The following is a 23,254-nucleotide window of genomic DNA, read 5'->3' on the forward strand; positions in this document are numbered from 1 at the left end:
TCACGTTAGTTGTGTTGGTATTGGTCACGTTGGTTGTATTAGTATTAGTCATGTTGGTTGTGTTGGTATTGGTCACGTTAGTTGTGTTGGTATTGGTCACGTTGGTTGTATTAGTATTAGTCATGTTGGTTGTGTTGGTATTGGTCACGTTAGTTGTGTTGGTATTGGTCACGTTGGTTGTATTAGTATTAGTCATGTTGGTTGTGTTGGTATTGGTCACGTTAGTTGTGTTGGTATTGGTCACGTTGGTTGTATTAGTATTAGTCATGTTGGTATTAGTCATATTGGTTGTGTTGGTATTGGTCACGTTGGTTGTATTAGTATTAGTCATGTTGGTATTGGTCACGTTGGTTGTGTTGGTATTGGTCACGTTGGTTGTGTTGGTATTGGTCACGTTGGTTGTGTTGGTATTGGTCACGTTGGTTGTGTTGGTATTGGTCACGTTGGTTGTATTGGTATTAGTCATGTTGGTTGTATTGGTATTAGTCATATGGTCTTTGAGTGTATGTGTATACTGACTCAGCTGTATTGGCTGTACTAAACGCTGCGAGTCCAGATCAGTGGACTGATTGTTCAATGAATGTGTCCGTGTTCCAGCACAACCACCCACATGTCTCCAAGGTGACCCGCTGATAACACACACACACACACACACACACACACACTTTTGAGCACACATAAGCTTTGTAACAAAGACACACCTGCAAATGCATATGCATTAGGATAATCAGATCTGCAGATTTATGCTCTGCTCCAGAATAATGCATACACACACACACACACACACACACCTGTGTCACATCAAGAATACAAACCATGAATATGTGATCATAAAAACAAAACAGGAGTGTGTGTTTGAAGGCTGAAATGGGTCTAAATTTCTTCTAGAATTGAAAGAGGTCTAAGAGGTATGTGTGTGTGTGTGCATTGTACTTTAATTCAGAGTGACCCTTTCGTCTTATCCCCTCAATATACCATATGGCAGAGCTGCGTCCTGCTTCTTCCTGTTTAAAACATCACCTCTACTCGTCCGTGTCTTACAGGCGACTTTAACGCCCCCATCGATAGACAGATGACGAAGGCACCAAAGCCCCAAACGAAAGACATCCTCGAGTGGCACGTTAACTCCACTGTCGTTTTTTTTCTTCCCTTTCTCACTAGGTGATATCCTGTTGAACGTGAACGGCGTGGACCTGACTGGTGTGACTCGAGGCGAGGCGGTGGCTAACCTGAAGAACACCTCGTCCCCGGTGGTGCTGCGTGTGCTGGAGATGAGACCACCTGACATGAGCTCGGTGGACTGCATGCCCCCCGCCGTGTCCTTGCCATCCTCGCCCGGAGACGTCAAAATGCCACTGCCCCACGATGATTACTCACCCCTATGGGTGTCCTGGCTTCAACTGCCCAGGTAAAGTGTCCTGTTCACACCACAGCGCTGTCGAATTCTCGATTCTGATTGGTGGTGATTTCATTTCCTATTCACAGCACAGCTCTGAGAGTAGCACCGGCTGTAATCCAAATCACAGGTTCTCGTTCTAATACGTTCTATGTTTCGTAATAACAGCGCATTCATACGTAATCTAAATAAAGAGTTGTTTAAGATAGAGTTGTTTTTGTTTTTTTAAATGAGGTTATTTAACAACAGGGGGAAAAAGTAATCATTGATATGGTGAAGTTTTCTGTAAGGAGATGTTTAGTTAACATTTATGGAAGGAGTCTCCAGTGTCAGTCTAAGATTCTTGCCATGTGAGAGTTTGTATTTCCTGGTTTCTTGGTAACATGACAAGCTGCATTTTTGCAGCTCCCTCCCCTCCTCCCCCCTCATTTCTCATCAACTTTGAGAGCGAGAGAGAGCGAGAGAGAGAGAGAGAGAGATTTTGGTGGAAAAAAACACTTCAGGTGCGCTGTTTTACGTAGACCAAACCTCCATCACACCACCCCTTCACCGATTATTTTCCTACAACAGCTTGCTCTGTAGAGTTTGGTCGCTGTTGAAAAGCTTGATTCTGATTGGTCAGAAGGCGTTACTAATTTTCTACAACAGCGCGGCTCGGACTACAGTTCCGACAAGGTTTATATTAATAACGTTATCACTTCTGAAGTAACAACTCTAAACGGTAGTATTTTTGGATTCTATTCAATTTTGGTGCGAGTTTTTTTTTCTAGATTTATTTTTAATTTTACCTTGTCCTTACTAAAAAAAAAAAGTAAAATAAAATAAAAAAACAGGTTACAAAAACAAATCCAGAACGTTGTGAAGTATACGCTCAGTTGCCTCTCCTCTATCTGCCTTGCTCCCTCTGTAGGGAGGCGGAAATTGTGACGAATAATAATTTGCCTTGACAAAAAGAGTTTTGAGCAACTTCTAAACCAACGCTAAGTCCGAAAACATGAGGATAAAATATGCAAAGTGGGGTCTCAGAGGTGGACGGATTTAAATAATCTCTCTCTTTTTTTTTTTTTTAATGGGAATAATTCATAATGAAGATATTCGAGATTCAAGAAGAAACTTCCCTCGTATGACGAGATTCTCCTTTTGCACGCTGCGGTAAAGAAATCTAGAACGGAAGTAATAATAACGGTGTTGTGATGCAGTGCAGGATGACCGTATCTGGTTTGTTTTCACAACTGCTGTTGTAGAATAAAACTTCAAATCAACGCCTTTAGACCAATGAGATTTTTTTAGAATTGAGCAGCGCTGTGGGAAGGAAAAGGAATCAAACAGAACGCCGCATGCTGTTACAGGTAAAATCGACAACAGGATGCTGTGTTCTGCTTCTACTACAGCAATTTAGCTGTAGGCACACAATTTAATGGTTTATAGTTCAGCTTTAATGTTGACATCCGTTGATGTTCTCACTTATCTTAAGAGCTCCAATAAACAGTCGTTCCTTCACCAGTGTCTCTCTCTCTCTCTCTCTCTCTCTCTCTCGTTGAGACTCCTTCCATAAATGTCTCCTAACAAAAAAAAGTTAATACTTAAACGTTTTTCTTTATTGAACAACAATAAAGAAAAAGTTTTTTTTTTCTTCTTAAATCCATTTGTATTTGTTTTTTTTCCGATTGCGTGGAGCGTCCGCCGAACAAGTCCCTATGCATGAGCGGTTACTATAGAAACGATAATGTAGGATAATTAATACAGTATGAGCCCATCGTTCGTGTTACAGCTGGAACTAGTCCCAAAATAACGCACAGCTTCTGACCAATCAGATTCGAGAATTAGCGGCACCGCGGTATGAATTAATTATCGTTTTTATAGTAACAGCACATTCACAGGAACTCGTATGGCAGATGCTCCACATAACCTAAGGCTAATAATAAACACACTATTAGAAGAAGTAAAAAAAATAAATAAATAATATTGTTTATTTAACAAACAATAAATGTATAATTGTTGATCTAGTGGAGTTTTCTGCACTTGAAGGCGTGTGTACAGAACGGTGTAAAAGCTTTACAGAGGTAAAGCTGTGTTTGCCATGGGACAGTCTAAGGCCAGAGAACGTTGTGTTTTGCGGTATCTCAGTAACAAGCTGCAGGTTTTTTTCTTATTAACCTCTAGAGAACGTGCGGGAATGACTGGTTATAGCTTTTTATACCGTAAGTGATAACAGGAACGAACTTATGTTTTGGAGACGTTCACCATCGAACCTAGCTAACTGTAACCCAATGACATTTTGTCTTATAGGAAGTTTAATTATGTGCGTCATTTAAAAATTGTTACATTTTATATAAATTATGTGCATAATGAAACATTACAAATAATAAACATTTATAATTAATATTTTATATGTACTAAAAAACACTAATTAGTGTTTTTTTTGGTTTTTGCAAGTAAGGACTGCTGTCTATCAGTGTCACGGTTACTTTTAACAGGAAAACTTTTTTTGTAAGGATAAGGTCTTTACCACCAGGTCATCCTGAGGGAGGCATTTGGCCTGTTTGAGCTGATCTGAGGTGTGATTCGGTGTGATAAGGTGAACTGTTTGTCTCCCGTAGACACCTGTACAGCTGTAAGGACATCGTGTTGCGCAGGAGCACATCGGGGAGTTTGGGCTTCAGTATCGTAGGAGGTCAAGAGGAGCTCAACTGCAATCAGTCCTTCTTTATCCGCTCCATCGTGGAGGGAACACCAGCATACAATGACGGCAGGATACGGTACACACACACAAAAAAACCCCATACACTAAACCATACACTTATGTTAAGAAATTCCATAGTGTTCTAGCTTGTAAACGGTTCTTGCTACTCATCATGTCATGATCTACTGTATGACCCTACAAATACATTTTTAAATATATAAGATAGAAAAAGAATGGTATTATGGAACAAAAGTTATTTTAGTCCTGGCACATGTCTTACCTTTTTAAAAAAAGATTCTCTCTCCAATTTGGTCTTGGCCAATTCTCACCCACTCACTGGCTAACTCTCCTCTCCTCCTTGAAAACGCGCAAAGCCAACCTTCATGTCTATTCAAACTGCTGCTCCTGCAGCGTTATAGAGGCGGAGTAACACTCATCAGCCCTCTTCCACATACATGACAATCGTACAGACACCAGTGATTGGCTATTGTCACTCTGATTGACAGTTCAGAGTCCCACGATGACGGCATGGCCAGTTTTCCTCTCTTGACTCCCGGATACGGATGGCTGTGGCTTCGCTGGGATTTGAGCATGTGTCTGTTGCGCCACTCGGGAACCGACTATTGCTTGTCGTCTTATCGTATCGCTTGTGTCTTTATTTCCATAAATATTGTTTAATTGGCTACAGACATGGGTAAAAATATGGGTATTGTGTATATATTTTTTAACGACTTCTAGTGATACATTCTGTAGTTTAAAGAAATGGCTGGATTCTATGGTTTTATGGGAAGCTAAGAATTATTCAACAAGCTCGCTCTCGTTCTCTAGGTGTGGAGACATCCTGCTGGAGGTGAATGGAAAGAGCACATGGGGAATGACTCACACTGCTCTAGTGCGCCTGCTGAAGGAACTGAGGGGCCGCATTACTCTCACCATCGTCTCCTGGCCTGGCAGCCTGCTATAGGCCCATGTTGCGTAGGGGAGGGGCTTATTACAATGACCCTATGTTGGAGGTTGGAGTATCACAACACAGGACATGATCCCTGCCCACAATGAATGGGCTTTTGGACATGGACTTCCATGGTAGGCAAGTCGTATGAAATGGGCCAGCGCCGTAGGATGTGGGGCAAGGTGCTTTGGCCTCGTCCAGATATGAGGGACTGACATGGATCTCAGATGCTGAAGGTGGGACATATGATAGACTCTCTTCACATGAGGACTCACCAAAGGTGTTAGCCATTGGAAAGATCAGTGATCATCCAGTGTGTAGGTGATTCAGGTTGAACACCCAAGAGTCAGTGTGATATTGCTATTGCCATAATTTATTTGGTTGCCTGTGCACTCGATAGCCCCCGCCTTCGCTGATATGATCATTTAGGCACAGGAAGCAGACCCCTGCACCCTCTGTCACTGAGGCCACATACGCAAGGAGCTGATAACAAAAAGAAGCACCTAGAAGAACCATGGTCACACATTATGAGGATATGATATATGTGTGATAAAGTGTATATAAAAAAATACTCCTCTGTGGGCAATGTGCAAACATATTTCATAAGTGTTGCTGCTTTGAGATGGAAAAGAAAGGACTTCTGGGATAAAGTTCAGAGTTTGGGGTTGCCAACTCCAATAGTTTCTGTGTTAGAACACACATTTAAGTGGGCACACTTTTCTTTCCTGTGAATGTTAGTGTGTGTAGTGGGGGTGGGGGAGGGAGAGACCAATTCAAGCGTTCGTACTATGTACTATGGCGACTGTTTCTTTCATTTGTTTATTTACTTCATATGGCCTTTTTGGATATTGGCTTCGCTTTGTTCGTTCTGACAGCAATGCGTTTTCTCCACTGGAGAAAGTAGGTTTGTTTTTGTCTGTGTTGGTATGTTTCAGATGCTGTTGCAAAGAAAATATATATCTTTGAGTATTATGAAAAAAAAAACAAAGAAATCAATCGACTAAATAAAATATAAATATTGTTCATAACGCTTTTTAAAAAAAGGATATATACACACACACACACACACACACAGGTGCTTGAAAGTTTATGAACCCTTTAGAATGTTCTATAGTTCTGCATAAGTATGACATCAAACATCATCAGAAGTCTTAAAATTAGATAAAGATAACCCAATTAAACAAATGGGACAAAAATATTATACTTGGTCATTTATTTATTGAGGAAAATTATCCAAGTTTAATATTTTTGTTTAACTGGGTTCTCTTTGTCTACGTTTAGGACTTCTGATGCAGATATATAGAACATTTTAAATGGTTCACAAACTTTCAAGCACCACTGTATGTTATATATATATATATATATATATAAACAAACACACACACAGTCATGTGAGAAAATAAGTGCACCCCATGAAAATGGTTGGCTTTTTTGGAAAAGCAAACATTTGATCCTCTTTGAAACAGGGCCTATTAATAAAGTGTATATATATACATACACACACACACACACAGTGCATCCGGAAAGTATTCACAGCGCTTCACTTTTTCCACATTCTGTTATGTTACAGCCTTATTCCAAAATGGATTAAATTCATTATTTTCCTCAAAATTCTACAAACAATACCCCATAATGACAATGTGAAAGAAGTTTGTTTGAAATATTTGCAAATTTATTTAAAAAACAAAAACAAAAAAAAGCACAAGTACATAAGTATTCACAGCCTTTGCTCGATACTTTGTTGAAGCACCTTTGGCACCAATTACAGCCTCAAGTCTTTTTGAGGAGCAGTTTTTCATCAAGGATGTCTCTGTACATTGCTGCATTCATCTTTCCCTTGATCCTGACTAGTCTCCCAGTTCCTGCCGCTGAAAAACATCCCCACAGCATGATGCTGCCACCACCATGCTTCACTGTAGGGATGGTATTGGCCAGGTGATGAGTGGTGCCTGGTTTCCTCCAGACATGACGCTTGCCATTCAGGCCAAAGAGTTCAATCTTTGTTTCTTCAGACCAGAGAATTTTGTTTCATCATGGTCCGAGAGTCCTTCAGGTGCCTTTTGGCAAACTCCAGGCGGGCTGTCATGTGCCTTTTACTGAGGAGTGGCTTCAGTCTGGCCACTCTACCATACAGGCCTGATTAGTGGAGTGCTGCAGAGATGGTTGTTGTTCTGGAAGGTTCTCCTCTCTCCACAGAGACACGCTAGAGCTCTGTCAGAGTGACCATCGGGTTTTTGGTCACCTCCCCGTCTAAGGCCCTTCTCCCCCGATCGCTCAGTTTGGCCGGGCGGCCAGCTCTAGGAAGAGTCCTGGTGGTTCCAAACTTCCTCCATTTACAGATGATGGAGGCCACTGTGCTCATTGGGACCTTCAATGCTGCAGAAATGTTTTCTGTACCCTTCCCCAGATCTGTGCCTCAATACAGCCCTGTCTCGGAGGTCTACAGACAATTCCTTGGACTTCATGGCTTGGTTTGTGCTCTGACATGCATCGTTAACTGTAGGACCTTATATAGTCAGGTGTGTGCCTTTCCAAATCATGTCCAATCAACTGTATTTACCACAGGTGGACTCCAATCAAGTTGTAGAAACATCTCAAGGATGATCAGTGGAAACAGGATGCACCTGAGCTCAATTTTGAGTGTCATGGCAAAGTCTGTGAATACTTATGTACATGTGCTTTTTTTGTTTTTTATTTTTAAGAAATTTGCAAAGATTTCAAACAAACCTCTTTCACGTTGTCATTATGGGGTATTGTTTGTAGAATTTTGAGGAAAATAATGAATTTAATCCATTTTGGAATAAGGCTGTAACATAACAAAATGTGGGAAAAGTGAAGCGCTGTGAATACTTTCCGGATGCACTGTATATGTATGTATGTGTGTGTGTGTGTGTGTGTGTGTGTGTGCGCGCGCTTATAGTACTGTGAGTTTGGCGGCCTTGCTTCGCTGATTTTGCGTTTTAGAGATGAGACAAAAGATGGCACACATATCCATGGAGATATATTTTCATGTCTGCAGCTCATTGTGGAAAGCCATGTGGTCTAGTGTCTCATGCTATGGCTTATGAAGCATTCTGTATCTGATGATACTTTTGGTTCAATCAAATAAAATTATTCTATAAGGAAACCTGTGTCACGGTCAGAGCCTATATATATATAAAAAATTATATATATTGTGTGTGTGTGCGCGCAAGTATGGCCTGTGAATGCTAATGTTGTTTGGTAAAATTTTCACACTGGCACAACTGGTTTACCAAATTATTTATAATACTGTTTTCATACCGCAACAAAGCCACACAAAGACACAACATAAATATAATTCATCTTAGCTTAACAATCAAGTTTGGGGTTTCCCCCCATTCAAGTCATCTTACAATAACTTGGCTTAAATAAAAAAAAAAAAAAAAAGATTTGGTTAATAAATTAGTTTTGTAAAGTAGCCGTCATATAACGGCTTAAAATGAAAATAAACCAGCTCCTAATGAGCCCGGCCTTAACTTGGCTCAAATCAACATACAAACGTTGTCACTTTCCATCCACCGAGTGAATCGTTTAAGACAACGTGTTAAGACGTACGCTCTAACCCGTTCAGTCAGTGGACTCAGTGTCCGTGCTGTCCTTGTTGCGTTTGGAGCGCTTGTATCGGTGTCTCCTGTGGCTCTCTCCATCATCGCTGGAATGCCTTCTCCGACTGCTACTGCTGAGAGACGGTGTGTAAAAAGGGAACGAGAAGCGAAAGAGGAGGTCGCGTGATCTATTTAAACATTCCTCTTCGCTCACACAAACTTGACGAAAGTGTCGGAGTGTGCGCTACCTGCGTGAGGATTTGCGTCGCTCGGTACGCTCCCTGTGTTTCCTGTCACGATGCCGCTCTTCTCTTTCTCTCCCGTCTCGATCGTGTTCCCGATGTCTCTCTCGCTCCCGATCGCCGTGCTCCCTGTGACGTGACGCACGCTCTTTGTCACTGCGCACACACACACAATCACTATTTCATCAACTAAAAATACCCTACAACGTTTCATTTAGCAAGCAGCATAGGCTCACAGCGAGCAAGCGACAATTATTTATACACTTCAGAGTGTTTAACTTGTTATATTTTTCACCTGGGTGTTGGGAAGAGTTTTGCTACATGATTATAGCAGCTCCAGAGGAAATACACCTACCTTGAATCAGAAATATTGCCACGGCAGAAAAAAAAATACACAGACAACACGTTTGTTTCCGATTACGTCACAGCGGATTTTGAAAACTTGAAGCATCATCCTGAAACATGTGGTACGGAAGTACTGGCTTTCTTTAGCCATAGTAAGATTTCGGATTTAGTCTCCCTCATCTCTGTATACACACACACACACACACACACTATGACCTTCTTACACACTTTTGTTCTTCCTGTTTTAAATTAGCATTACTTACCAAGTAACCCAGTGTCACAGTGTCCCCCCCCCCCCCCCCCCATACACGATCAAATAAAATCCTCTCGACCAAAGAGGTTGTATTAATCCAGTTCATGAAGTGAAAAAGATGTATATAGGAGGGAAGGAGAGAGAGAAAATCAACAGCTTGACCTCGGTCATTATGGTAGAAGGCGATGTGCTAGAATGTGCTATTAGCTTGCTGATGAAAACAGTATGTACATAGTTTGTGTGTGTGTGTCAGCGCAACACATGGTACACGGCTTCCTTTGATGTTGCAAATGCAATACAGCAGCACGTGTACTACAGCATGTGTCCGACGCAGTGTATGTGTACACACGGCTAACCCACGTGTGTGTATGATGCAGGTGTATTATTGCGTCAGTGTTGGAGAGTGTGTCTGTGCTGGACTGACAGAGGACAGAACTGTCACAATTCCTCAATCAGAAAGATGAGATCGTGCACAAGGGACAAATGTTCACCAAATGTTCAACCAGCTGCTCGAGAGAGGGAGAGTGAATGAGAGTGAATGAGAGAGCGAGAACGAACATCAGAAAGACAGAAAGAGAGCATGAGAGGAAGGAAGAGAGTAGCTGAAGTAGGACAGAGATGGCGCAGAAATGTATGTGCTGAAGAATCATCTTCATAACTGCCTTTTCCTTCTCTCTCTAGAGGAAGAATCTCTCCCGCTTCGGTGAGCTGTTTTATTCGACTGAAAGTGAACAGTAGAGACATGAACGGGGTCCAATATATCCGAGCACTGAAACCACCTTCGGAGAAAGTTACAAACATGAGCATGAACGGCCAAACGGCCCCGGATATTTCACTGATCTGGGTTTTACTGGCATTTATACCATGGTCTGTCTGAATACTCCATTCTGATTGGCTGGAAGGTGCGCATTCACACCGTATAATGCACAGTCAGTTTAATCACTGTTCTAAATTAGTGCGCTGCCTATAAACAATTATAACTGTAGTAACATACAGTTACAGCTGCGTACAGTAGTCAAACTCACAGCTTCATTATTAGTGGCTCTCTCTCTCGCTCGCTCTCTAATAACTAGTTATTATAATCCATTCAAATAAATGTCATCTTATCGCACTACGTTATCTCTGTGTATGATTTCGAGCGGGCAGAATTCTAGATCTAACGATCCGTATATAAAATAACTAACAACATAAGATAGTAGACAAGAGCATGTCGGAACCGATTTCCTGTTCGGACCAAGTTTACTGTACATGAATGTTTGATCTCGATTCGTTCTAAGGCCAGAATACCGAGACGCCATTGTGATTTCCTCCGGTTAATATGATAAAAGGAATGAAATCGGCTACGGTCCTACACACGATGTCCGCTTATCTCAGCACCTCGTCATTCGATTATCGAAACGCGCTTTGACTAAATGGCTTGGAATGTGCGTGTGGAAGTGTATAAGTGATGAGAGAACTCAGAACCTGTTCTGGAGATCTGGCTGGCTTCTGCTTTGGGTTAAACAGCCAGACGTCTCCACTGGCCAGTCTTACATAGATGTTATTTCATAATCGTTTTTAGATGAGCCATTATAGCTCTCCCATACACACAGATCAACAACTTCATCAAAGCTTCTATTGTAAAGATTGCGTACTGAGGCTGTAGTTCATGAGGCTGCATTGCTGTGGGTGCACAGCTGTTCCACTGGCCTGCTTCTTCCTCCTCATATGACTATCACAGCACCAAAACGGCACACACTCATTCTATTACACACACATATGGTCAGAAAGACAAGCAATGCTCTTCATCTTTATTTTATTCTTATCCAGCTTCCTTTCTCTGTGTCTGTCTAACATGTGTGAAAGACCCTCCAGCCAATGCATATGAATCAGGCCCAACATCTGCCTGGCCACAGCTGGTTCGTCTCTCACTCCATCCCATGCGCACGCTCACTGTCCATGCCCGCTCTTGCTGATACGGTTACGCTCGCGCTCACCTGCTGCGGCTCCGAAACGCCGGCGTGTTCTCCTGATCGCGCTCTCTCTCGTGCTCTTTCTTCGGCTCTCGGTCCCGGGTCCTCTCTCTATCCTTCCCGCGTTCCCTCTCTTTGTCCTGACAGCTGTAAGGCTTCCACACTTTGGCACGGTCACTCAAGCCCAGCCAGGGCGTCATGGGCCCCAGAGCATGTGGATAAACACCTGAGGAGAAAAGTGAGGACAGAGAAAGTGTCAATTCTATGCAGACATACCGGAACGTGCACAAGAGAAGCAACACCTTATTTTCCTTTTCATTACAAAGCATAACCACCTGACCCCTCACTAAACCCCTCTCTCTAAACAGGAACGTCCGACAAGCTTTTAGGACAACTGGCCGTTATGTTGTGCATCGGCTACTTTGAAATTGTATTCCTAGTTCTGAACCTTCAGCATGAGCCGAACTGAACAAAATAAAATGACGAACTACTGCGAAACAGAAGAACCAGTGGGGCATTCAGAATAAAATGTTACCCATAACATGCGTACTGTACGAAATTCTTATGAACTCCAGATATTAAATCTTCAACCCTCGTCTTTGAAAGAACTTGAATCGACACGCTGAGATGGAAAGCAAACTGAATATTGTAACAGAAACAAAGTATGCAGAGCTTAACAAACATCAATTCTGTTACGTTTGGACAGTCAGGCTAACATCGATCACGTCTAACAAAGCCAGACAGTGAGCCGTCAGATCCGGGCGTAAATGTGCGTGCGCACAAATATGCGGGTAAGTTCTGCCAGCGCAAAAAGCATAGCGGTGGAATATAAAGCCGCTGGAACGGAGCGCATTGGCTCACGAGCGCTTTATTTTGGCATTTGTTTAATAATAATTCAGAACTGCTAAACTCCATTACTGCTTTTTGATTAAATGTACCAAATGAAATCACTGAAATATTTCAATACAAGTTTTTTTTTGTTTGTTTTTTTTTTTTTTTTAACCTATAGGCACATTTTAGAGAGAAACTGGAGCTATAGTGGATATTTCCCAACCATCATGAGGAGTATTATGCCCGCAGTGTTGGATCTTAATATTTCTCTTGGCTCCAATCTTTATCCAGTTGTCTTACAACAATGCAAAACAGACCAACGAAAAACATCAAACATCTGGGGGCTAGATCCATCTTTTCACACTGAGGACGACTGAGGGACTTGTACATGACTATTACAAAAGATGCAAACATTCACCGATGCTCAAGAAGGCCACACGATACACTAAGAATCAGGGGGGTGTAAACTTTTGAACAGGATGATCGGTGTAAATTGTTATTATTTTGTCTTCTGGGAAACAAATTTTTAAAAACAAAAATTTACATCCGTTGTCCTTTCACATATAACTAGCAGCTCAGGAAGTGTGATGTTCCAATTACAACGATCCAAAAGGAATAGTTTCCCACCGTTTGCTAGACTTTTGTTAAATCCTAAATGTACTATTGCTTAGATACAGACTTGACCTCACACACTCGTGTTTACACGTTTCCGTTTTTGCGCCCAGACTCACGGCCAAGAACAATACTAACCATTCCACCAGCATAACTTCTTGGTTTCCCATCAATCCCTAAAGCAAGGTACAGCTCTAATAACACGATCCTGGCAATGATTCTATTCTAATGAAGCCAAGGACCGAACCGGTTATCAGCTAAAACTCACAGTACAATCAAGAAATAATTAGAAACGCCCAACTGTGTACGTTTTTAATCTGCTACTTTATACTGAGCCTGATCTGCGTGCATGGGAGGTGATTAAACAAAAATCTGGGAACCCGGGGAAACAGTGGCGTGTGTGGAAAGCTTCTGATGGCGACAGTGCCACCTACCTGCAGCAAAGGGGTACAACGGGGCACAGCGGCCATCGTAGCTTCCTCCTGAACGGCCACTGCAACACATGCAGGTTACTGAATTATTAAAAGGAAATAAATAAATTATGCACAAACCTGCCACATCAGCACATTCTGGATTATTGATAAATTCATAGTTTAGCATTTGACCTTTTCTTTTTTTTTTTTAGTAAACTTATTATAGTAAAAAGACTCCCATGTTAAGCTCATCTTATGTTATTAAAAATAACCAGCCGTATGAAATAAACAAGTAATTTGCAGTTGGCCTGAACCTTTATGCGGGGTAACAAACGGCACTCGTTACACTCAGTGAAGGATAAAGAAAGAAAAGAAAACGTACAGTAAAGTGGAGGGATATCAAATAATAATAATAATAATTATATATATATATATATATATCCGTTTTCTCAATGATCAAAAGCTTTGCTACAGTTGTGTGGCTCTCAATTTCACAGTCTTTTGATGTGCTGGCATTCTGTCAAGCTGCAGTGTGCACTCAATAACCTGGCAGTGGTGTGTGTGTGTGTGCGTGCGTGTGTGTGTAGGAGATAACATTATGTTGAAGACATGCTGCTGTCCGTGAAGAGGATTAGGCAACCTGCCCTTCTTCCGACTGAAAGCTGGCTTCCCCTGGAGGTGAAAGGTGAATGGGATTAGTACGTCTGCGTGTGCACTTATTCGTGAGTGGTCTCCTTGTGGACAGGTGTTATTTCAAACACCAAATGCTCCACTGCTATAAATAGAGCTGGAAGGGATGCTGCTGTGCTGTTTCTTCTCTGCATCCTCTTCTCCCCCTTCCTCGCCCTCCTTCCCGCTCCGCTTTCAAAGCCGGCCAATTTCATAATCTGTCTCTCCCGCATCTGCCTCACTGCAGTTAAGCGTCCTCGGTGGTGGAAGAGAGGAAAGGAACAGGAGGAAACGGGGAGGAGAGATGTGTCTGCACGGATGATGATCAATGTTAACTGCCATCTCTTCTCACCCTTGAGGGCCATCCTTAATTAATGCGACTAATCGCTGTGCAGCACTGCCATAATGAACCCAAGCAGAAATTCCATAACCTTGTACTCTGTAGGGCGGCGTGGTGGAGTAGCGCTGCTGCATCACAGCTCCAGGGTCCCATGTTTAATCCTAAGCTCGGGATACGGTCATGGTGTGGCGCTTCGCATGTTCTCCCTGTGTCCCTCTGGGTTTCCTCTTTCATTCTTCCTGCCTCCCAAAACCATATTGCTGGGTGGATTGGCTACACTAAATATGTGCACATGCTGCATCCCGCCTCATGCCAAGGGTTCCCGAGATCCACCAAGACCACATAAAGCGGTTACTGAAGACGTGCGAATCAATGAACGACAAAATAAATGATACACGATATAGCCAAAAGTATATGGACACCTGACTATCACACTCGTGATTGTTGAACATGCCATTCCAAAAGCAAGAGCAGTAATATGGACTTGGTCCCCATTTTTGTTATTATCATAAGCTCCACACTTCTGGGAAGGCTTTCTACTAGATTTTGGAGCGTGGCTGTGGGGATTTGTGTTCACTCAGCTACAAGAGCATTAGTGAGGTCGGATAAGGAGTGTTCCAGTTCATCCCAAAAGGTGTTCAGTGGGGTTGAGGTCAGGGCTCTGTGCAGGACACTCGAGTTCTTCTAGTCCAACCTTGGCAAACCAGGTCTTTATGGAACTCGGAGGCGTTTTGCCATGCTGGGACAGGTTCGGGCCCTTCCGGTGAAGGGAAATTGTAATTCTACAACATACGACGTCAGTCCCTCCAGGATTTTGTGATTGATTTTGCGATTGCAGAAATGAACACAAGATCAAGGAAAACCCCGCAATATTCCAAAGAGCTTGCAATTTGTCAAAACGACCGCAGATTTTCCACAGGTTTTGGGCCGAGGTCCTCTTCGATTCACGTGCGGCGAACACGAGTACAGCTAAAAGGTCTCATCCCTCTGAAAAGGATTGCAAAATTATTTCCTGCAATTGCGATTTCACAAGTAGTTTTCCACAAAAATGATGCACATTTCTGAGAAATCTGTAATATCTCAAGAAAAGAAAAAAAAAGGATTCTATCTCAATGCCAGTATTATATCACCACATTGCCCTGTCTGCATCATTGTATCCACATAGTGTGAATGTGCTGTTCTCAGCTAAATACAGCTATTGTCTTATAAGTATCAATAAACAGCCACGGATATTGCACATATTGGTCCGTCTGTTTTACTATGAGACCAGAGTGTATATTAAACTCAAGTCTCGAGCCACCTAATCGTGATTTCGATCTCAAAACAAAATCAAGTGTTCTGAGCATATCCACAAAGCAAGAAGATCCTCCTCGCTTCCAAAGCAGTTCAAAGTAATGCGTTTTTTCTTCAGATATCTGGACCGCGTTATGTTTTTCAGAACTAATCGGAGAGTTGTGTAAGGGGTTCTGCACAGGTTCTCTTCATGAGCACCCTAGGATCCCAACGGGCCACAACCCACTAAACAAACACACCCTGCCTCGTCCTTCACTTCAGGGGTTCCTCAGGCCCCTGCACATTTTATAACAAATGCTCTCGGCCTGCAGGGTGAGTCTGCGAGTTCTCGTACAAGTATGTGTGTGTGTGTGCGTGTGTGTTTAAAGAGAGAGCGAGTAAAAGCAAGACACCGAAGAAAGATTTTTTTTTTTTTTTTTTTTTTTTGAAGCCATGCTAGGACAGGAAGTGATTCATAAATTATACAGTCTCTGGTTGGCAGTGCTCAGTCTAACGGAAACTCCACAGAGGATGTTTGGATTTGGCAGGGTGCACGGGATGTGAGAAAAGCCATTCTTTAAATGAAAAACGAAAGGGAGAAGAAAAAAAAAGTTAATTCAGAGAGCTGGAAATGAAGAAAAAAGCTAGAAAGCAGATAGGATGATTTAGAAAGAAAGAAAGAAAGAAGAAAAAAAGCAAGGTATAAAACCTGAGAATGACTGCAGATGTGGCCTCAACTGACTCAAACATAAATGTTTTTGGGTTTTTTTGGTGCAAAATCAAACAAGTCAACTTACATTACTGCACCTAGTTTCTTTTAACACAATTACAATCCACAAGTCTTTTTACAGCTGCTTTATATATAAAGTGTTTTGGGCCTAGTTCATATAACTCATTAATAGTAAAATGTAATAGTAAAAACTACAATTCTTGGATAATTTGGGATTCTCACTTTAACAGTTCACGCTAAAAAGTGACGTATGATTTGTTGACTAGATGTGTGCACAAACAACTCCAAATAAGAGCCTCGACTCAGAGAGGAAGCGACTCCTGTATACGCGTGCGTGTGTGCGTGCATGTATGTATGTATGTATGTATGTGTATATATACATATATAAGTGTGTGTGTGTGTGTGTGTGCGCATGTGGTGGTGGTTTGGGGTCGGGGGGTCAACAAACGAGCCCAAGTCTCTGCTGTTTGTCTTGTGGACGAGGGAGAAAACATCCCAACAAGACGAGGAATGAAGGGAGGAAGAATCAAGGGGGTGGCGAGTTCTGGAAACTGATAAACTAAGGGCTCGGGCCACAAACACAGCCGTCCTGTTTTGCTTCTCTCGCTGCCATATTTGGGCCGGCTCACAGCAGTGCGGTCGGGAACGGAGCTTAGCACCTGATTTTGAGCCGATCGAAGATAAGCCATGACGCTTGCTTCAGTAGTTCTGGGAAATGAGACACGTGTACATGCACACTAAACTAAAACACCTTCAAATGCACTTCAACTGACCAGCATTCTCATATTGACACTGGAGACGAAGAAAAAAAAAAGATGTTTTTACTCATTTCAAGCTTCAAAGGTCTAGAAATAGGTTTAATAATCTTATATTTGATTTATTGTCTCTTTATAATAGGAGATAAGTACACTTAGTACATAAATTTGACTGTATTCCGGATATTTTCACGTTCAACTTCACACTTCTACTAGGTCAATGATTACTGCTGTATAACCCATCAATCACTCCTGTCAGGGGCAATTACACACAACTGTCACCTGCGGTCACTGTCACTGTATTCCGTTTTCATTTTCTCTCTCTCTCTCTCTCTCTCTCTCTCTCTCGCTCTCTCTCTGTGTTTCAGTGTCTAACTCTTTCCCCGTCTAGATGTCTTGCCTGTGTGAGCTCCTACTGACAGGCGAATGCATGCAAATAGATGCATGGTCTCTGCTCTGTCTACACCACACACACACACAAACACACACACACACCCCTCGTAATTCCCACCTGCTGACCAGGAAAAATAAACCGCTCTCTCAACCTGGAATTCCTAATTGGGAACTCAGGATGGTCTCCTCAACTCCGAGTTCAGGAAGTGGCTCCTCACAGCCACCTGTTGATCTTCGATCAATCAACATCCAGACACATTCAATCGTTCAATCTATAACAACTTTCGCTGTTTTGAGGAGGAAAATATACAGTCCCCTCAAAAATTGCTGGAACGGCAAGACCAAGTCTATTGTTTTTTGCTATACACCGAAGACATTTGGGTTTGACATAAAAAGACGAATATCTCTGTGGATGATAGAGCAGAATGTCAGCTTTTATTTCCTAGTATTTGCATCTAGATGTGTTAAACAACTTCGAACCTTACTTATTATTTGAACCCACCCATTCTTTTCTAGTGATCAAAAATATTGGAGCACGTGACTGATCCGTGTTTCTTGCTGCCCAGGTGTGCTGTGTTAAATTGATTGATTGAAGGATTAATAGCTTTTAACTATGCATTTGTTGTTAAAAAGGATAAGCCAACATGAAGATCAGAACGCTGTCTATGGGAGAAAAGCAAGCCATTGTGAAGCTGAGAAAAGAGGGAAAATCTATCAGAGGCATTGCAGAAACATAGTCAATACAACAATTTGGAATGTTCTGGAAAAGAAAGAAACCACTGATGTACTAACAACCAGACACTGAATGGGTCAGTCAAGGAAAACAACAGCAGCTGATGACGAACATTGTTAGAGCTGTGAAGAAAAACCCAAAAATAACAGTTAGTGACATCACCAACAACCTCCACAGGGCAGGGGTGAAGGTCTCACAATCCTCCATTTGAAGAAGACTTTGAGAGCAGAAATCTAGAGACCATAACACAAGATGCAAACCACTCACCAGCAGCAAGAATCAGAAAGCCAGATTGGAATTCACAAAGAAATACAGAGATGATCCACAAAAGTTCTGGAACCAAGTTCTAAACCACTGCCACAGTGACAGAAAGGCCAAAGTGTGGAGACCGAAAGGATCTGCTTATGATCCAAAACATACAAGCTCATCTGTGACACATGGTGGAGGTAGTGTCATGGCTTGGGCTTTCATGGCTGCTTCTGGAACATTCTCACTCATTTTTACTGATGATGTGACTCATGATGGTAGCAGCAGAATGAATTTGGAAGTTTACAGGAACATTTTATCTAATCAGGAGGAGCTTTATCATGCAACGAGACAATGATCCAGAACACACTGCCAACTCAACAAAGGACTTTATCAGGAGGAAAAAATAGAAGGTTTTAGACTGGCCAAGTCAATCACCAGACCTTAACCCAGTTGAGCAGCATTTCACCTCCTGAAGAGGAGACTGAAGTGAGAAACACCCCGAAACAAACAACAGCTGAAAGAAGCTGTGGTACAAGTCTGGTAAAGTATCACAAAAGAAGAAACCAACAGTTTGGTGATGTCAGTGAGTCACCAGCTTGATGCAGTTACTGCACACAAGGGATATGCAATTAAGTGTTATTTATTTTACAGCTATCTTCTCCTATACATTTGCTCACCTAGAAATTGAGTGGCCTGCTACTAAAGATGTCATGTTCTAAGGTGTTTATCACATCTAGATGCGCACACACACACACACACACACACACACACACACACACACACACACAGCATATTCTATTTAAAAAAAAAAAAGAAGAAGAAGAAAAAAAACTGTACACTTACCTGCCTGATGTAAAGGGAAGAGAAGGAACTTCAGGAGGAAGTGGAAAACCTGAGTGCGTGCACACACACACACACACACACACACACACACAGTCATGTAAAATCACTGTAGGTCACATCAGTGTATAATAAAGAGAGAAATAAAAGCTTACCAGGTGGCGGGACACTCATGGGCGGTCCTGTGACAAGAGCATAAACACAGCGTCACACACCCAGTCACTGTTACTGTCTTCCTGAACTTCACATTTACACTCTCTACACACACTCTGTTACACGTGGAGTAATTATCACGTGGAATACAGACAATTAAAAGTGTATAGACCTTCATCACTTCTCAGATCATGACACGCTTTGTCTTTAACTTGATCATTTTTTCTGAATAGGTTTGTCAGGGGAGGACAGTTAAAGCATGAAACGGGGCCGGCAGAATAGGACAGTGAGAGTGTGTGTGTGTGTGTGTGTGTGTGTGTCCAACAGACCGTGACCTCAACCGGGTTTAAACATTTAGGCAAGCTTCCAATTCCAGTGTGTTCAGCGGATCACCCGGCTTGTAACCTTTCCTGACCCGGAATAGTCCCAAACACCAAACTGGCTCTTAGAAAGTCAATTCCCAATCTCTCCTTCTCTCTCCCACACACACACACCTGGGTAGCATGCGTCCTTGTTTTTCCCGCATGGCCCCCTGATGAGAGTCATGCTCGGAAAGAAAGTTTTCAACAACATGGCCATGCAACACAGAGCGGGGGGAAAAACAACACTGAAAGAAAAATATATGTCTGAGGAACAGAGAGTCACATTTCTGTCCTTCACCCAGAGTGAAATAACTACCCGGGCTACTACACACACACTTTATAATCTCTTTTACAATTTTGAATGCAGTCATTCCACCAACTTTAGAAACGAGCAAAAATTTGCACGTCTCACAAAAAAAAAAAGATCTGCAAAACATATTAAACTTATTCCTGAAATGTCTAGAGGTTTTTAAAAAAAAACTTAAGTAGATCCTCAAACTGACAAAACAACAAGCAGTTTTTCAGGTTGAATTTGCGTCTGCATGTAATTGTGTGTAGCTGAGCGTGAGTGTGTGTGTGTGTGTAACCAGGGTTTGATGGGTTGCGTGCGGCGACATATTTGGCAGCGTATAAGAAAGCTAATGGAGTAGGTTGATTGTGGTTGCGTGTATGTCTTTCTTTTTCCCATTTCCCTTTCACCTCGCTCCACCTTTTATCCTTTCCCTTTTTTTGTCATCATTAAGGGTGGCTGAAATGTTGGCCCGTTTATAAACCTGAGTACTTGCAGACGGAGTTTAGAAAGATTGAGTGCTAAACGAGCTAGTGAGTGAGAAATCTTCTACGAGACAAAAAGGTTAACCTCATGCGGTGGTTAAAGGTTATGTCTGACAAATAGCAGCTGTATAATAAATAAAAAGCTCTTCCAAGTGCATCAGTTCCTTTTTCAGCAAAAACACCCCCACAGCATGATGCTGCCATCCCCATGCTTCACAGTTGGGGTGGTGTTCTTCAGATTAAAAGCCTCACCCTTTTTCCTCCATACAGTTTTTTTTCTTTTGACCAGAGAACACTCCTCCAAAAGGCTGGTGATCAGCTGGAAACATCTATCCATCCATCCATCCATCCATCCATCCATTTTCTATACCGCTTATCCTATTGGGTCGAGGGAAACCTGGAGCCTATCCCAGGGAGCATAGGGCACAAGGCGGGGTACACCCGGGGTGCCAACCCATCACAGGGCACACTCACATACACATTCACACACTACGGATAATTTGGAAATGCCAATCAGCCTACCATGCATTTCTTTGGACTGGGGGAGGACGGGGAGAACATGCACACTCTGCACATACAGGGCCACGGTGGGAATCGAATGCCGTGAGACGAATGTGCGAACCATTAACCCACCGTGCACCCAGCTGCAAACTTTAGTCTGGCTTTTTTTTAAGCCAGACTTAAGTGGTTTTCACACTGGGCAAGAGTGCCCGAGTGCAATTATTCCTGGTGCCCCTGCAGCGTTGGTCTGGTTTCAAACTCACTTGATTCTATCGCATGGAGAACACAACACGACCCACCATTTTATAAAAAAATTATTATTCTGGTGCTATTACGAGCAGAAGAGTGAACGACACTTGGGTCTATGTGCGTCGCATTGCACATAGAAAACAGACATGCAAAAACATTTGCTTTCTTGTGGGTTCTGTTTAACTGCTCCTGTATGTTTACACATATCTGAATAAGGCACCTTAACCTCTTCTGTGTTCCACAACGTTCCCCTACAACTCATGATACACGCGTGTTGTGAAGTCATCATCGGCTAAAACACCCGTGCAGGTTACTATACTTCCGGAACGAGTGCGGACCCGAGAACGAGTCACGTTCACGTGAATCGCGGCACAGTTATGGTACAATCGAACTCCTAGAGGTAGTCTCGGGTTCGGTACCACGGTGCACTTCCTGGCCCGCATGACCGCTTTCACATTTCTGCTTTTTCATGCAAACCGTGCTCCGTTTCAGTCTAAACTACCAGTGTGAAAGCCGCCTTAGAGTAGGGGCTTCTTCCTCTGCGTGCACATACTCTGGCACTAATCGAACCTTTCAGACCAAAGTTCGTTCATCCCTCGGAGTTCATATCTGCCTCTTTCGTGAAGGACGCCGTGTCCGTGTTGTCTCAAGATTGTTATATTTACATACAATTGTTCATACATTCAGTTGTTTGGAAATTGCTCCTAAGGAGAAAGCAGTATTTTTTTCTTGGCTGAGTTGCTCGGATATCCCCATGTTATCAAAGGCAAAAAAGGTACGATATCAAAAAGGTAGGCCATTTTACAGCCACAGGTGCTCCTACTAACTTCCAATTATGACAATTGGCCAATCAGAAGCTTCTAAAAAAAAAAAAAAAAGCATCATATGAATTTCTGGACTCTTCCAGACTTTTTAAAGAGATAGTCAACTTGTATGTAAACTTTTCACCCACTGGAATTCTCATATATTAGGAACAGATTAGAGAGCGATTTATTTCAGCTTTAATTCTCGATTTAATTAGCCATTGTTTTCAAATATTACCACAGAGTAGACACCCTAATCTACTTGATGAAAGAAATGTATGGTAACGTGAAAAGTGTGGAGATGTGGATAAACTGAGACTGAATTCCTTTGAGTATGTAAACATTCGTCCTCAAGTTATATAGTTACATTTCAGAATGATTTCCTGCTTAACAACTTCTGCACATCCTTATTTGCTTAATTAGTTTAATTACGCATGTTAGTCCATGGGGAAAAAAAAAAGAAGTCATGCCCCTTCAAAATTCAGCTCCCAGCACCCGTGGCTTATGTTTCACACAGGATGAAAACGAAATGGATTTGAGCAGTACATGCTGCATCATGCTTAAAACGGTGAACATCAACTGGATTGAAAACATTATTCTGAAATTCTATTGGTTGATAAACTGTCCAAATTATTATTATTTTTTAAATCAGATTTAACTAAACGGATGTATCGTGTAGGTCAGAGGTCACCAAGCCTCTTTCTTGAGATCGATCGGCTTATCAACTAAAACACACCTGTTTGAGTTGATCAAGAACTTCTTAAAGCAGTGATTAGATGGATAGATGGGCACCATTATGGTTGGAGCTAAAGTCTTCAGGAAGGTAGATCTCCAGGAACAGGGCTGGCACTGATGTATGGATACATTGATACTTTTTTTTTTCCCTCTCAGACCGAGTACGTGACTCCGATACTGAAACGTGTAATCTAACTTTATTTTCGTATTAAACAAGGGGCATCATAGAACATTTTCTTTAGCTCTCTTTATGTTGGTTGCTGCTGTGTGCTGCTAGCAATGAGCTCCATGTGCTGAGTTTTATGTCTATAATATTCTGGCATTTAAACAGTATAGAAAGCGTGAATGTGGCTGAGCTGCACAGTATAATCAAGCAGTGTGATTTAAAATAAGTGAAAGGTCATAAGCACTGTATACGGTGGCGAGCGAAGGGAAACGAAGCACGCGTCTCAAG

At 42.1% G+C, this 23,254-nt stretch overlaps 2 protein-coding genes across 4 annotated transcripts in view; one reads left to right on the top strand and one right to left on the bottom strand.

The window, feature by feature from the left end:
- lnx1 (ligand of numb-protein X 1) overlaps nt 1-6,405 on the top strand; it is a 55,530-nt gene extending 49,125 nt beyond the window's left edge. Inside the window, exons 9-11 of one of the 2 annotated variants that reach the window (XM_053614377.1) lie at nt 1,162-1,408; nt 3,997-4,155; nt 4,908-6,405. In XM_053614377.1, coding sequence (XP_053470352.1) covers nt 1,162-1,408; nt 3,997-4,155; nt 4,908-5,043 — 542 coding nt within the window. In that variant the 3' untranslated portion in view covers nt 5,044-6,405. The remainder of the gene's footprint in view (nt 1-1,161; nt 1,409-3,996; nt 4,156-4,907) is intronic. The other variant, XM_053614376.1, reaches the window with a different exon arrangement.
- Nucleotides 6,406-7,818: 1,413 nt separating this feature from the next.
- fip1l1a (FIP1 like 1a (S. cerevisiae)) overlaps nt 7,819-23,254 on the bottom strand; it is a 43,258-nt gene continuing 27,822 nt past the window's right edge. The window contains exons 11-16 of one of the 2 annotated variants that reach the window (XM_053614381.1): nt 19,379-19,405; nt 19,227-19,275; nt 13,264-13,322; nt 11,411-11,612; nt 8,843-8,992; nt 7,819-8,725 (exon numbers count right to left, since the gene is read on the bottom strand). In XM_053614381.1, the coding sequence (XP_053470356.1) occupies nt 8,617-8,725; nt 8,843-8,992; nt 11,411-11,612; nt 13,264-13,322; nt 19,227-19,275; nt 19,379-19,405 (596 nt within the window). In that variant the 3' untranslated portion in view covers nt 7,819-8,616. Of the gene's footprint in view, nt 8,729-8,842; nt 8,993-11,410; nt 11,613-13,263; nt 13,323-19,226; nt 19,276-19,378; nt 19,406-23,254 lie in introns of both variants that reach the window. The other variant, XM_053614378.1, reaches the window with a different exon arrangement.

Source organism: Ictalurus furcatus, chromosome 25 (assembly GCF_023375685.1).
Source record: "Ictalurus furcatus strain D&B chromosome 25, Billie_1.0, whole genome shotgun sequence".
NCBI classification, from domain to species: Eukaryota; Metazoa; Chordata; class Actinopteri; order Siluriformes; family Ictaluridae; genus Ictalurus; species Ictalurus furcatus.